The 15,383-nt window shown below is 40.6% G+C and overlaps 1 protein-coding gene across 1 annotated transcript; it reads left to right on the top strand.

Annotated features, from left to right (window-relative positions):
- The first annotated feature begins 763 nt into the window (after positions 1 to 763).
- LOC101172298 (store-operated calcium entry regulator STIMATE) lies at positions 764 to 15,214 on the top strand. Its single transcript, XM_004083222.4, has 8 exons — positions 764 to 1,162; positions 5,671 to 5,719; positions 5,805 to 5,900; positions 5,973 to 6,094; positions 6,429 to 6,541; positions 9,478 to 9,561; positions 9,638 to 9,766; positions 14,133 to 15,214. The coding sequence occupies exons 1-8, from the start codon at positions 967 to 969 to the stop codon at positions 14,256 to 14,258; spliced, it is 915 nt and encodes a 304-aa protein (XP_004083270.1). The 5' UTR covers positions 764 to 966; the 3' UTR covers positions 14,259 to 15,214.
- Positions 15,215 to 15,383: the final 169 nt, after the last annotated feature.

The raw sequence follows: 15,383 nt of genomic DNA on the forward strand, positions 1-15,383 counted from the left end.
TAAAAAAACGAGGACAGCTCTGTGCAAAGATCAATGATCATGAAGAATGTCTAACGTTTAGTTTTGGTCATTTTGTAGGAAGTTAATATTCATCCGCTCTGATGAACAATGTGTTTTGGGTTAATTATTAAAAACTAAAGTCATTAATCTGCAAAGACAAAGATGTTCAAGATTGTTAAAATAATAAATTAGGGTATGTATGACAACAAGGCACTAGAAACCTGATTCGTTTATAATACTCTATAATAATCCATAACATGTTTATTGACGGATTCCTTCTTCGCCTCTCCCACAGAGGCAGCAACTCCAAAAATATTTTAAATTTGAAAAAAAAGGACTTCATTCCTCGTCAGAGAATCACTGTGATTGACAGACTCGATTGACAGGACAATAACAAGGTGTCAGGTGTTGGGACTTTTCAAAATAAAGCTGTCCAACATGAGAATCATGAGAAAGTGCGGGCATATCGTGTTTCTGCGCCTTTTTTAGAAGAGGAAAAATATTCACGTCACTGTATTCAATAGTAACGACTGCAGTGTAATTATCTGCATTTTCTGTTAAACAGCTTTTAGTAAAATAAATAAATTCAGTCCAACGTTACATATTTAAAAAACATTTTTTCATTTAGTTCTTCATTTTTCCCCCGAAACTAAGCTTCATATTTTTAATAGATTAAATCGATTACATTTTGTAAGAAAATGCCAGCCTTTAGTGGTTGTGTCAGTTAGTTCTTTTATTTTGTAAATCCAGTCATCGGAAGTGGAGCTCCTTGTTTTTGTTTCTTCAGTGGACGTGGATTTTTGATGCGAGTCCGATGATCGACCCTTTCCTCCACCGAGGAATCACGAGATGTAGCAGCCAGAAACACCTTTTAACGACGTCGGGATTTGGACATTTAGCGGAAGCACGAGGCAAAGAAGAAGAAGAAGAAGTGCTCTTCTTATTCCCGGTTTTTGTGTCAACATCATGGAAATGATGGGGGTGGGATACAGCGGACTTTTCTTGGCCAGACGGGTTCTGGACAGTTCTCCTTTGGAGGTCACGAACATGTCCGACATTGACGACGCCGGTCCTCACGGCTGCGATAACGGAGCTCTGACGGACAGGTTCGGGGTTCTGATCCAGGGACTGCTGGCCGTCGTCGCCTTCAGCACTCTGATGTGTGAGTAAAGTCCGCAATGTATGGAAGGCTTAACCGGTCCAGATTTACGCCGCTTTGACTAAAATGAATAAATAAAAAAATAAAATAAATAAATAAATAATTAAATAAAAACTCAAGTCAGTACCCAATGGCCAAATTCTGACATTATTAGCAAATATATTAATTTTAAATTAAAGTACACATCTGTATAAGCGTTCGGTAGCAAAATATGGACATTTAAAACAAAAACATAGCTGTGAATTAGTTATTTAGTTGCTAGTACTATGTATTTGGAATATTATTTATCTTCTAAACCCGTTTTTGTGCCTTTCGGGGTCACGGGGCTGCTGGAGCCTACGTGGGTGAAGGTCCTGACAGACAGGTCACCAGTCTGTGGCAGTACTTACAACACTATATAGGGCAATCGCCATTTTGCAAATAATTTCAACTCGAGTGCCCTAGAAATCCCCCAGAAGTCTGTACGTGAAACCAGTGTGCATCAATGTTCACTACATTGGCAAATATCAGTGACGTGCAGTCAGGAGAGGCAGCTGACGCTGTGCCTAACCTGTCATTGTGGGAAGAAAAGAGAAAAAATAAATTCAATTATTACATTTAATCAGTAATTTGTGCTTTGCAGTCATTTTCCATTTAAATTGACCATTTTGGGGTGTTTTTTCTTTTCAAAATCGCTGAATTTCCGCATTTGCCATTCAGATACTAAGAAGTGACGTGCGATGAGGCACCAGCCCGCTGAGCCTCACCTTGGATTGCGCAATACCTATGCAGTCAGACGGTACTGCTGTCTCTCTGTATGTCGGTTCAATCACTTGTACTATATGAGCTGAGTTTACATAATTTAGCAGATGTATATGATGTACAGTGTTTGTTTTTATAAATAACTGTATGTGAGGGACGTGTTTCTTGTGCTGAGCGCTAAACGCCGGCAAAAAAGCAGTAGTGGATGGGATTTTGGCTTCTTGGAGTCAAAAACACCAGGGGGGAGGGGCAGCTCAGTCCAGTTCCCATTTACAGTCAATGGTCTGAATCCAAAATCCAGTCCCTGGAAGCCTCTCAGAAAAACTAGTGTGTATTACTGCCCACGTTGTAGATTGGTAAATATAGACCACAATGCATTGTGTTTAAAAGATTTGTCATCGGAAAAAATGGATGTACATTTATTTTTTTAAGTCATTCAAGATTTCATTGAGTTCATAAATAGATAATATAAAATGTTCGTATTTATTAGGTTTTTGTTCGGCTGGTGGGTGATGTCATATTCACCATTTAAAGAAATAGTGGTGAATATGTGTCTAAATTGTGTTAAAATTCAGGGGACTGGATAGTCTTTTAGGTGAGCAGTGAGGATAATTTGGACAAAGTCAAAGTCTGTTTAGAATTCTTCGTCAGGTAACCTAATTTTTTGTGTTTTTTTACCCTGACCAGTTGAGTTATTGATCAGAGTGAAGGGACTATTGCTCAATGTGTCCCCCTCTCCAAACAAAGATTGTTTATTTCAACATAACCTTAAACTAAACTAAACTCAGACAAACTACTGCAACTGTGGCCCAAATGGAGCATTGGAATGAAAAATGTACCGGTGTGGCCAAGGCCTTACTGAATAGCAGGTAATCAGAATGACTAATACAGATGTTCAATGTGTTAGCTCTCTTTTTTTTAAATAATTATTAAGTTAAAACAAAAACAATTAAATTATCATTTTTTAAAAATCTGCATTTCTTGTCATTTTTCCACAGACTCTATAGGCATTTTCACTTTCAGATCAAACAAATTTCAAATAATTTCTCGATTTTTTAACTGTATTAGAAATGGATGTAGTGTTTAATTCAAAAAATAAGAATCTTATTGAACATTTTTAAACATATTTGGTTTTCTGATTTTTGCTGTGATAAACTGACAACCTGTCGCGGGTGAAACCCGCCTTTGCACAATGGCAGCTGGGATAGGCTCCAGCAGCCCTGTGCCCCCAAAAGGGATTAAGCGGGTTTGGAAGATGGATGGAGGATTTTTGGTCAGAACAATTTTCTCCGACAAGAGTTTTTTCTGTGAAAAAGGACACCCCCATTATGCATAGTGGGAGGATAAAAGGGTATCATTGAGACATACTCAATTTTACATTTATTTAGCCACACTGAGGCTAAAATTATCCTATTTACATTATTACAAAATTACAAAAATGTGTAATATCCGAATAATCTCTAGAAACGATAGGGATTGTCAGACCTCCTGACACTTGGTATATGTTTGTATTTTGGGCTTTAAGAGGTTATTGTCTGCTTTGTTTTGCTAAAGCTGATCCCTTCACGGTGTGGATTTAATCAGGTTTAACAACGGCTCCCGACTCCATGAATATCGGGGATTGCGTGTCAGCTAACCTGGAGAACGTCGACCACATCTTCAGTGTTAGGTTCACTGTCCTGCCGTTGTTACCAGTTTCCTGCGGCACCACAGAGCTGTTTGAAAGCAGTGTTAAAGGTCATTGCAATGATGGTGATTTCATCACCGAATCAATCAGCTGGGTTCACTCTCAGAGGATCTTCAGAGCACTAATGTGCTGCAGGGCCTTAAAGAGGAGAGACAGCAATGCAGCCTAATCTACCCTCAGTTACTTATTGGTGAAAGAATCAATAACCCCCCCCGTTCGGTTCTCAGGGTGCAATTAGGTGTCATTGTTGGACAGAGCTCCATTAATCTGCTTCATCTGTGACGTGGAGCATTCAGAGTTCTAAAGTTATCACCGCGGCAGAGCAGATTGGTTCAGGCAGATGTTTTATTCCTTCAACTGCATTGGAGGAGTTCAGCCGCTGGCTGGACATGTATGGATCACGCCAGATTTCACATGTTGAAGGCGCCATTTCAGTTTGCTTGTGTGTCCTACTTAAGGAAAACACTGAGAGGAAAATGAAGCCAGGAAGCTACAAAAACACGTTTGAAAAAGGATTTATGCAACAAGGCTTTGAATTTAAAGATTACTTTTAAATGAAAAATAAATTTCTTACAACATATTGAAAAGCACGGTGGCAGGAGGTTCATTATTTATAGCCGTTTAGCTGCTTTGGAAGCTGGGTTACCGTTCAGTTTGTATGCAGATGATTCTAAACTCTTGCTCCATTTTAAGCTTTACTTACGTAATGGGCGTCGACCCGTACAGGTGCTTCAGGTGTTTGGTTTGTCTGGGTCCGTGGAGGGTCATAGAGGGTCATAGAGGGTCATAGAGGGTCATATGCATCTTAAGTGGAGCGCAGATGTGTCTTACAGTTCCCTTTGATTGACAAGGTCTGCAGCCAATCAGGACGCAGAACACAATGCACTGTGAAAAATAAAGGAATAAGTCAAATAAAAAAATCATTCAAAATTTCACAAACAAAATCTGCAAAACAGTGAGACCACAAAAAGTGAACTAAGTATTAGCCAGGTACCACTGTATCTCTATTGTTGCCATGGTAACAATAATTACATGGCGTGTTCAGCTTTTAAGCTTGAATAGTTTTATGTGGAATAAATAATTTATGAGAACCTTGGCAGTGTTAGACCTGATTAGAAGTGGAGATTTGTTTTTCAGAGGTAAAAGTCTTAAAGACTCACTCCGATCATCGTTTGATCTATTTCCCCAGTGGTCTTTTAACCAAGACGATGCAGTTTTGGGCCAAAAGCAAAATAAAACAAAAATGTTGTGTTTTTTAGAACATAGTTCAATGGAAATTCACCTCTGATTTGTAGTTTCCCTCTTTCCCCTCCCTGTTGCTGAGAGTTTTCTGTTTACATCCTCTCCTTCTAGCTTACAGCCCCTCACATTCCTAGTGGAACAGAAACGGCGAGCAAAACTGGCAGACGGATGGATCTATTGGTCTACAGGTGGATGCATCAGAAGGGGGTGGAGAAGGGAGCTTGTGGCCCCGCCCAGCTTATGTTTTTACGTCACAAATACAATCTTTTTTTACAATTTTTTTGAATCAGCTCTTGATTAACAAGAAATAGTCAGAAATGCAATTTTGAACTTAATTTTCTCTATAATAGACCTCCAACATGTCAAACAAAAGTCTTTAAATCTTCAGTCTCACAGTTTCTGTTGTGGATTCAAAGGGTGAATGGTATGAAGGTCACCATGACAATAAGTTCTTTAGACTAAAAGAAAGGTGCATTTTGCTTTTTCCAGCGATAATCAAAGTATTTTGAAATCCCATCCTCCTTTGAAAGCTTCTTTTATGTGTGCAAACGTCAGCAGGAGGTCTCATCATGTTTTCACATGTCAAGTCACATTCCCCGTCCTTGTGAGATCCGGGGATTCGGGAACAGTGGGCGCCTGTTGAAGCTAAGTCTTTGGGACATAATGGAGGTGTTGTGGCAGAATGAAACCAGGACGACGTGTTGGCGAGTTTTTATTTGTCCTCTCTGCCCTGCTGCTCTGCTGATAGATGAGGTTTAATTTGAGGTCAAACTATGTCGTGTCACTGCTTCTCCCTGCTAACTGCCGCCATCCATTTAACTGTGTGGACTTGTGTTTGCAGTGAAGCGCTTTCGGGAGCCTTTGGGGATCAGGAGACCGTGGAGGATCTGGTCAGGAAATGGCTTCTTCTTTTTCTTTCAAAAATGTACAACAAACAAACAAACAAAGAATAATCTGAAGTTTTATCTTTTCCAGGCTTTTTGATACGTCCAAACAAGCCATCGGCGCTTTGTTCATCCACTTTGCCAATGTTTTCCTGTCCACACTCACCAAAGAGGACCCCTGCTCGCTGTGAGTTCTATGCATTTAGTGTGAGATATGCAGCAGCATCTCAGGTCAACTAAATATCTTCATTCGCTGTAGGTACCTGATCAATTTTGTGCTGGACGCCTGTCTGGGCATGCTGGTCATCTGGCTGGCTGTCAAGTTGGTGTCAAATCTGGTGGAGGTCAAGCAGTGGACCCTGCTGAGGTTTGGAGAATATGGTGAGAAGCTTTTGAACAAAAACCTTTTCCCAGACCAGAAAAATGATGAGATGTAGATGTGATGTCTGCCACTAGAGGGAGCTGTTGTTCCTTTAAGACACATTGGAAGAAACCCAAAATCTCCAGCTGCAGCCGGGTCTGGAAAAGATTCGCCGTGGCTTCCCTCCCTTTTTGTTTTGTTCTTGACTTTTCTGTGTGATTAAAAGAAATGTAACCCAAACAAAGCCAACAGATGGTGAAATCATTCAGAGACTTGGAGTGTGTTTGCTTGTTTCTTAAAATGTCATCAAGATTTATTGGTTTAAATATTTCCCCACCTTGTTGTCCCCCACAGGTGACCCTCCCCAGGCTGCGCCGTGGCTCGCTCAGTGTGGCATCTACCTGCTCATCATGGTGCTGGAAAAAGGTGTGGTCACCCTGGTGCTGCTCATCCCAGGATGGTCCCAGGTGAGAATAGGTGAAAGAGTAAACGTGTGAGCACTTTTCAGAAGTGGATGCCTGTAAGTTGATAGGACGTGGCTGTAAGGCCTTAGCACCTGTACAGGTGTTGTGGGTTTTTGAGTTGGCTGGTAGGATCATAGAGAGAGGAGGGAGTGGAGGTGTGTCTTGCCGTTCCCTTGAGGCACGAAGGCCCCTGTTAGGAGCATCATGAGAATGGAACTGACCATTGCTGTGTGTGTGTTGCAAGTGTATTGTGAAGTATATTTAAGGCTGTGATGCGCGTGCAAAGACGTACGGAGTTCTAGAGCGCACTATTAGCACATGGTGTTCCCACTCGACTGTTGCTACCCGACACAAGGGCACAAACTCACAGTTGGAAGAGTCTTGGATGGGAAATATTGATGCGGTACAAATCTGGTGAATCTCGCTCCAGGCTTTTTCTTTCACAGCTCTATTCCGATAAATGAAAGACTTGGTGTCATAGAATTCCAGCCGGACACGAACAGCAATAATTACTTGAAAAGGACGCCATCCACACGTCACTACCAAATCCCAGTCCCTGATTGGTCAAAGTTCAGCTGGTTTAACTTTCGACACGCCATCAATAGCACAAAAATGAGTCTGTGCACAAATGCCGCACACAAGGAGCACGCACCTAACATGTGACCAGCACTACTGGGATTCTTGCACAGTGGGCAGGATTTGGGGGGGTCGTATCAGGTAGCAGAATCTACGCCTGCAACTCACCTACTTCAACCTTACTTGTTGTCCAAGTGTTCACTTCAACCTGCGGGTCCCATAAAGTTTTGCCCATTTTCCACCCGCGGGCGGCCCGTGCCCACCCGTAAGGGCAGTTGGGACTAAGGCAAAAGCTAATCTTGATGGAATTAGCCCTGTTTTTACTGTAATACAGTGATCCCTCGCTATAACACGTTTTACTTTTCACGGTTTCGCTACTTCACGGATTTGCATCGTGCATTGTGTTCTGCATTTCTCCCGTTTTTTCCAATTACTCGGGTCGCGGTTAAAATTATTATTTGACAGTACAGTACAGAAGTTATTTGTTGAAAAAGCGTTTCTAAAGTACTTTGATTTGTGAACCAAATGCTTGAGCCTGTAAAATGGTTTGTTCTTTCTTTTCAATGTATAATAGAGTATTTAATTGTATAATAATTGTAAAAAAATAGAGGTTTCTACTTAACGGATTTTGCCCATCACGGGTTCTTTTTGGAAAACAAGGGTTTACTGTATAAGACATTGGTGACCAAAACGGCAAACTCGTTGATGGAAACTCACAACCTTGTTCTCTGGATTTTTGTTCCTTCTTTTTCACTTTTAGAATGAAAGAAAAGACTTCAAAGAAAATGTGTTCTTTGAAATGGATTGATCTTTGTGCAAACACTGAGGCGAAGAAAAACCAACGCTGTGTTGAGTTTTGACATTTCCATGGCAACGAGCGATTTATTTGTTTACTCTTTTTATTGCTCGGAGACCCGATTTCCTTTGTTTTAATAAGTCTTTTCTTTACAAAGTCTATTTGACTTTTTGAAAAATACATTTTGCTTCTCAGATTTTGGCAGTTTTTTAGTTAATTTTACTTTGGTAATTGAAAAAGTGAAACATGGTCTGTTTGAACATGGTTTGAAGGTTTGAACATGGTCAAACCTTGCATACCAGGAGTTTTTTTTTCGTTTTAAAACATCCATCCATCTTCTCCTGCTTATCCGGAGCCGGGTCACAAGGGCAGCAGCAAATCAACCCGGTGGGACACTCCCAAAAATACCACCCAATGTCAGCCTTAAGGGTGGTTGTTTTCCCATCTACAGTTTTCACAACCGCTTAAAACACAATTAGATATTTTTTTCACATTGTGAATAAAACAAACCACAGAAATTCGCCTCTCAACAGAAAGAAATGCGGACCTGTGTTTTTCCGGAAGACATTTTGGAAATATTTGTTTTGAAAATGGATGATTTCATGATTTGAGTCACAATCAATTTTTAATTTAACGTCAGAGACGAAATCTAGTTTGAGCTGGTTGTGAAAGAGTTTTTAGCAGAACAAAGAGACAAAAAGGTTTAAAATGTTCATGGTTACATTTCAAATAGACACTAAAGCTATTTTTCTCCGCAGAAATAGGCCTAGGCCCTTTACATTGGGAGTTGGGTCATCTAGACCCACTAGACAGTGGCTGAACTTTTTTCTTCAATGATTTGTGATCTTCACTGGTGTCCATGGATTACATGAAACCTTTCCACCTTTATCCACCTTTGTCATGGTAGGGAGAACACGTCAATGGTCATCTTGACCCCATTGGATAGCACAAGGGTTAAGTGTTTCAGCTTCACCGTCTACGGCAGAAGCTGCACCTGACTGACAGACGCTTTCAGGACGCTTACTTCCCCGTCTGTGACCCAGTTTGATGACTTGCTGTACCGCACAAGGAAATGCTTTTTATTGTCGCGATGTAAATAAGGAAGAAATGAAGTTCAGGAGGAGAACAAACATTAACGATCAGCTTCTCCTCTGTAGTGGTTTTGGACTCCACCCACTGAGTCCCTGATTGGTTGACCTGATGTGTCGTCTTTGCCAAAGGTCAGATGTATGAACTGTCAAAGCACTGCGATGCCCAAAGATTTGAATGAGGAAATACTCAGAAATGCAGTTCGAAGATTAATGTTCTGTGCATATCCGTCCTCTATCATAACAAGAACAAGTTAAAAACACTGAAAACATTATTTTTTTATTGGAGCGGGTCTTTATATCTGGTAATGACTTCTGGCATTTTTAGCGACTTTACTGTCTAATCTAGAAAAAGGCTTGTAAATTAGATAAAAATACATGTTTCTATTGTTCTGTGTGAATGTTTCACCTAAATTAAAAGAGGAGATAGCCAAAAGGATTTTATTTTTCTAAATGACCTGGTTGCTTTCACTCTTCAGCTGCAGGAGGTGCTGCTGAGCTACATCGCTAACCCTCAGTTGGAGCTGGCGCTGGTCATGCTCATCGTGCCCTTCATCGTGAACGTGAGTTTCAACCCGCAGGTGGAGTTGCTCCTCCTCTCCTGCAGGCGCTGACTCGTCTGTTTGGCTCTTTCTTCAGTCCATCATGTTCTGGGTGGTGGACAGCCTGACCATGAGGAAGTACAAGACCGTGAGCCTGGATGACGCCTGCGGCTGTCCGGTGATGGGGGCCGACTCCCTGCCTCCAGGGAGCAGTGAGGAGACACGGGTGAGGGGTTTTCAACTTCCTTTAGTTCAAAAAATGAAATTCTTTTTAAAGTTGCTCTAAACCGCATTTATGCAGTTTAACAAACCAAACCTAAAAAAAGTTCTGTAGCGTCTGTCTGTCTTTGATGCTTCTATGGTTACCATGGTTACAGGTCACAAAGTTCTGAAGGCAGAGTGATTGATGCTTCTATGGTTACCATGGTTACAGGTCACAAAGTTCTGAAGGCAGAGTGATTGATGCTTCTATGGTTACCATGGTTACAGGTCACAAAGTTCTGAAGGCAGAGTCATTGATGCTTCTATGGTTACTATGGTTACAAGTCACAAAGTTCTGAAGCAGAGTCATTGATGCTTCTATGGTTACCATGGTTACAGGTCACAAAGTTCTGAAGGCAGAGTCATTGATGCTTCCATGGTTACCATGGTTACAAGTCACAAAGTTCTGAAGGCAGAGTCATTGATGCTTCTATGGTTACCATGGTTACAGGTCACAAAGTTCTGAAGGCAGAGTCATTGATGCTTCCATGGTTACCATGGTTACAGGTCACAAAGTTCTGAAGGCAGAGTCATTGATGCTTCTATGGTTACCATGGTTACAGGTCACAAAGTTCTGAAGGCAGGGTCATTGATGCTTCTATGGTTACCATGGTTACAAGTCACAAAGTTCTGAAGGCAGTCATTGATGCTTCTATGGTTACCATGGTTACAGGTCACAAAGTTCTGAAGGCAGAGTCATTGATGCTTCTATGGTTACCATGGTTACAGGTCACAAAGTTCTGAGGGCAGAGTCATTGATGCTTCTATGGTTACCATGGTTACAGGTCGCAAAGTTCTGAGGGCAGAGTCATTGATGCTTCGATGGTTACCATGGTTACAGGTCACAAAGTTCTGAAGGCAGAGTCATTGATGCTTCTATGGTTACCATGGTTACAGGTCACAAAGTTCTGAAGACAGATTCATTGATGCTTCTATGGTTACCATGGTTACAGGTCGCAAAGTTCTGAAGGCAGAGTCATTGATGCTTCTATGGTTACCATGGTTACAGGTCGCAAAGTTCTGAAAGCAGAGATGAAGCAGAACAGGGCAGGATTTTAAAGTCCAAAATTCTACTAAAATCAACTTTTCTTGAAAGTTTTTGGAATCTAAAACATCTAGCTTCACTGCAAACAATTGTTTGCCATAAAAAAAGTTTTAAAATGTTTTATTAAATATAGAAAAGGTCAACTTAAACCAATGAAAGTATGTTCAAAGTATGCTCAACGATTAAATTTGCGATGTATTGTGCAGGCCTAACGGAAAAAAATGGAGCTGCTGTTCTCAGTCCGCATCGCTCGGCCTGTTACAAAAGATCTGATTCTGTGGTGGAGAGTATCTGCCCCCACCTCCTCACTGAATCCCATGTGACCCCCCCCCCCCCCCTACTCACTGCTGGGAGGAGCTGCACTAACTGAATTCCCTGCGAATGAGTCTTGGAGTGTGTGACACATCCATTACACCAGTGTTTATTCCACCTCCTCCTCCCTTCTCTCTGCTGGTCGGCTGCCAGGCGCTCATAAATCCAGCCTTCATCGCGGGAAAAAAGTGACATTTAGCCTTTGCTAATGTTCTGGAAAGCATTGTAGAGTATTCGGGGGGGGGCTCTGCAGAGGAATGGGGGGGGGGGGGGGGGCAAGCACGATGATAAAAACATTTTTTTACTCAAAATCTTCAACTGTAAACACAGTTTTTACCACCACCACAAAATCCTTACAGATTAATGATCAATAAATCCTGAGCTGTGACAAAAAAAATCGTCTTTTTCAGGATAAATTCGGGTTTTAGTTTGTGTTTTTATCTGCATGTCGGTTCATCACACAAATAAAAATTGGTATTCAGTGTTTCCTGCCAGTCCATCTTTCTCAGTCTCACTGTTTGGGGATTATTTTTGGGACAATTTTCCATGTTATTTTTGTTTTGGGTCCTGATTGGCTGCAGATCTCCCCTGTCCTGCATCTCCTGTAGAGAATGCGCTCGGTTCGTTAAAAAAACACTCAAAAATCCAAGTTTAAGCTTAATTTTCTACATATTTGTCCTCCATCATGAGAAAAATGCGACGAGAACCAAAAACACCATCCTCATCTGAGTCTTTTTATAGCTTTCAGGTGGAAACATGTCAGCGACTGTAACTCTTTTCCTGTTCAGATCCTTTTGCTGCTTCACTTCGTCAAACAGCTTCTGTTGACGGGTTTTCATGATTGAAAAGGTCTGACGGCGTTCGGGTGGGGCAACAGGCTCAGGCTTCCAGCAGCGTTGTGGTTTTAGCTTCTTCTCTTCACAACTGTGTTTCATTTTCTAGCTGTAACCTGTTACTCCACAATATTGCAAGTTTGACTGCAACTTCAATCTTCTCCTGAATGCCAAATTGTTCATAAATTAGGATTTATGTATAATCCACCATATGCTTGTACTTTGTTTCCATCTGAATTGGCTAATCCTAAATTGATATCAGATGGTTTTGACACTTCCATGTTTGTAATTCTTGTGCTATCCTAGGCACTTTAACATTGGGAGTTGGGTCATCTAGACCAGTGTTTTTAAACCAGTGTGCCACGGCACACTAGTGGGAGATGGTCAAGTGTGCCGTGGGAAATTGCCCTCATTAACTGATTTAACAACATTTTTCATCTCCAGGATTTCAGTTCTTTGTTCATCCCTACAGGCCCTGATAAAACACTAAGAAATTGGGAATATGAAAGATCGTAAAATACTTTCTTCTTTGTGTTTATTTGATTCTATTAAATACATTTTGATAAGAATGACGATACCACGATTTAGCCGCAGCTTCAGCTGTGTTAGGAAAAGTTCCGCCCCTTTAACTGTCTCCACCAAACATTCTTGGGATCTTAATCACATGTCATCAGTCTGACCAATCAGAAGTGGTTAAAGTTTTCACTTCCTTGTTCTGAATTCTGCCGAAAAAGTCGCTCAGTTCTAAGAAAAATACCAGCTAAAGCTCGTTTTTAGCGGTGTAGTTTTCCACAGAATCCGGTGTCGGACCGTGGAACAAGTGAACAAAACAATGAAGCTCAGAGACGCGAGTCTTTCTGGGTTCGGCGGATTATTGAACTAAATCTCCCATGATGCATTGGGTTAAAAGTGACAGCGTGAGCGTGTCGGCGCACAACGAGTCTCTCCTCTTAACGTCTTGAAACAACAGCGAACACAATTTAAAAAGTTTTTAAATCTTCAAACTTAGCCTTTATTACATCTATTAGAAAAAACAGCTGCAGCTTCCAGCTTTTTCTGCCACAATTATCAAAAAAATGCATGTGAGATCACGGAGGGACTGTGGATCAATACAGACTGGTTTTTTTTTATCCTTTTTTTTTTTGAATGCTGGTGTGCCGCGGGATTTTTGTCAAGGTTAAAGTGTGCCGTGGCTCAAAAAAGGTTGAAAAACACTGATCTAGACCCACTAGACAGTGCTCTGAACCTTTTTTCTTCAATGATTTGTGATCTTCACTGGTGTCCATGGATTACATGAAATCTTTCCACCTTTATCATGGTAGGGAGAACACGTCAATGGTCATCTTGACCCCATAGGATAGCACAAGGGTTACACTTAAGTCTAGTTAAGCCTTAATTAAAGGCCTTAAGCTGCGTTCACAGCGCTCTTGGCATTGCACATTCAAAACTATCGCGTTCACGTCAGTTTTTGGGAATGTGCGTTGGAGGTTAAACCAGTTCAACTTTGTCCTATCAGGGACCTGGATTCTTGGATGCACATCACACCCCCGGTGTGAGTGAAGCTTCAGAGTTGCTGGACTTGGATGACTTTAAACAATGTTTTTAAACTTAAAACCTCACATTAGTTCCACTGAAACTTTCATTTTTCTTCTTATATTAAAACAAATTAGATAAATGATAATTTCTTGGTGGATTTATAAAATGTGGAGAATCCTGAAAATTGCTGCTTGATTAAATTTTTTTCCTTGTGTTTTTTAATCTCACAGTGAAAAAAAACCTTAAGTTATCGACATGTTCTGGATTATTAAATGGAACCAAATTATGAAAAACCTCAACAATGTTCCTGCAGGATCAGATGGGCGGAGCTGCTTTGCCTGAAGTCGACTCCACCTCTTTATTTTGCATATCGCCGCATTCCTCCTAAACGCCGTTAATGGCTTGATAGCTTTCCCATGTGTCGCTGAAATAAAAGGAACCATATGGGAGTTTTCAGCTCTGTATGGTTTTCACATCGGTGGATTTGAGTCCCTGCTGCTTCTGACATATTTCAGCCTCAGGCGAGGAGCTGAGACCCCTCCCAACAGAGCAGCCGATGGCCGCCGTCCGCTTCATCTGAACGCTGACAAAAGCTGGTTTTTCAGGTTCTGCTGATGGTGGAGACGGACACAGATGACGCTTCGGGGGAGGAAGAGGAGCCCGCCGAGGTCGGGGAAGGTCACGTGCAGTTTTCAGGTGGACCCGTGAGGCCCAGCTGGGTGTTGGTGTGAATCCAGGAGAGCAGACTGTCGTCCACGAACAAACATTTCCCTCCGTGGTTGCCTGAAGGTCTTAACGTCGCTGAGATGCCTTCCTCTGCAGAGTTTCTGCTCATCTTTTACATTTTTGTCTCCTTTTCTGTAGGACTTAAAAAAAAACCAGAATCGGTTCAATTTCAACCCACATGTGATTAAATATTGATTTATTTTTGACATTTATAGTCTTTATTTGGTCATAAAAACCCAATTCCCAGAACTGAAGAAATAAACTTGAGGAAAAGTTGAAATTTCAACAGTAAAATTGTGAATTCTTACAATAAACACTTAATAAAATTCGTTATTTAAAGGAAAACGAATGTAATGAATTGATAAAAGTAAGAATCAGTTTGATGAATTGATGTTTTTGAACCCAGGCCTCATCAGAGAAACCTCAAATGTGTGAAGGGAAACCTATGAGTGGCTCAAGGGCTGCAGGGCAGAATCTGACGTTTGGTAAACTGTTCTCTTCTTTTCAGTAAAACTGCCTTTTTAATTAGGATGCTATCAGCGTCATTCCCCTGTGGACCATTGATCTGTTTGTGATTGCTGCGTAGAAAAATGTTTACATTTCCGAAAACGCTCAGGTCAAATGAAATAATTTGTGTTTTCTATGTGGAGCCTTTTTGTTACAAATACCAGGAAAAAGTTCCGGTTTTAAAAGAGCAGGAAAGCCTAAAGGTCACGACACGAAGACTGAACCCTCAGCAGACAAGAAAACATGGAATTTCATCTTTTTTACTCTTTTATTCTTTCATTTTAAAGTGGTATGATTCTGGTTTACACAAACTTAAATTTATATTTCATTTTACATGTTAGATACGGTGTTTAAGGGCTATTTTCTTACATTATATCAGATTTTAAAGTAAAATGTGGTCATTTGCTTTAAGAAATTGAGAACATTTTAAAAAAACAAAGTTTGTTTTACCAAATAAGGATTTTTTTTTTTCTTTTTAATGATTCAAATAAAGAAAAATCAGACCTTTATGTTTCTTTATAAGGTCATTTTGGACTAAAGCGGCAACATTATATATATATATATATATATATATATATATATATATATATATATATATATATATATATGTATGTATGTATATA

The sequence above is a fragment of the Oryzias latipes genome, chromosome 23 (genome assembly GCF_002234675.1).
Source record: "Oryzias latipes chromosome 23, ASM223467v1".
NCBI classification, from domain to species: domain Eukaryota; kingdom Metazoa; phylum Chordata; class Actinopteri; order Beloniformes; family Adrianichthyidae; genus Oryzias; species Oryzias latipes.

Bases quoted from the DNA above. Each gene is read 5' to 3' on its own strand.
- LOC101172298 (XM_004083222.4), top strand. From the start codon at position 967: ATGGAAATGATGGGGGTGGGATACAGCGGACTTTTCTTGGCCAGACGG. The intron at 9,562-9,637 runs GTGAGTTTCAAC...CTCTTTCTTCAG, and splicing joins TCGTGCCCTTCATCGTGAAC to TCCATCATGTTCTGGGTGGT. The intron at 9,767-14,132 runs GTGAGGGGTTTT...CTGGTTTTTCAG, and splicing joins GGAGCAGTGAGGAGACACGG to GTTCTGCTGATGGTGGAGAC.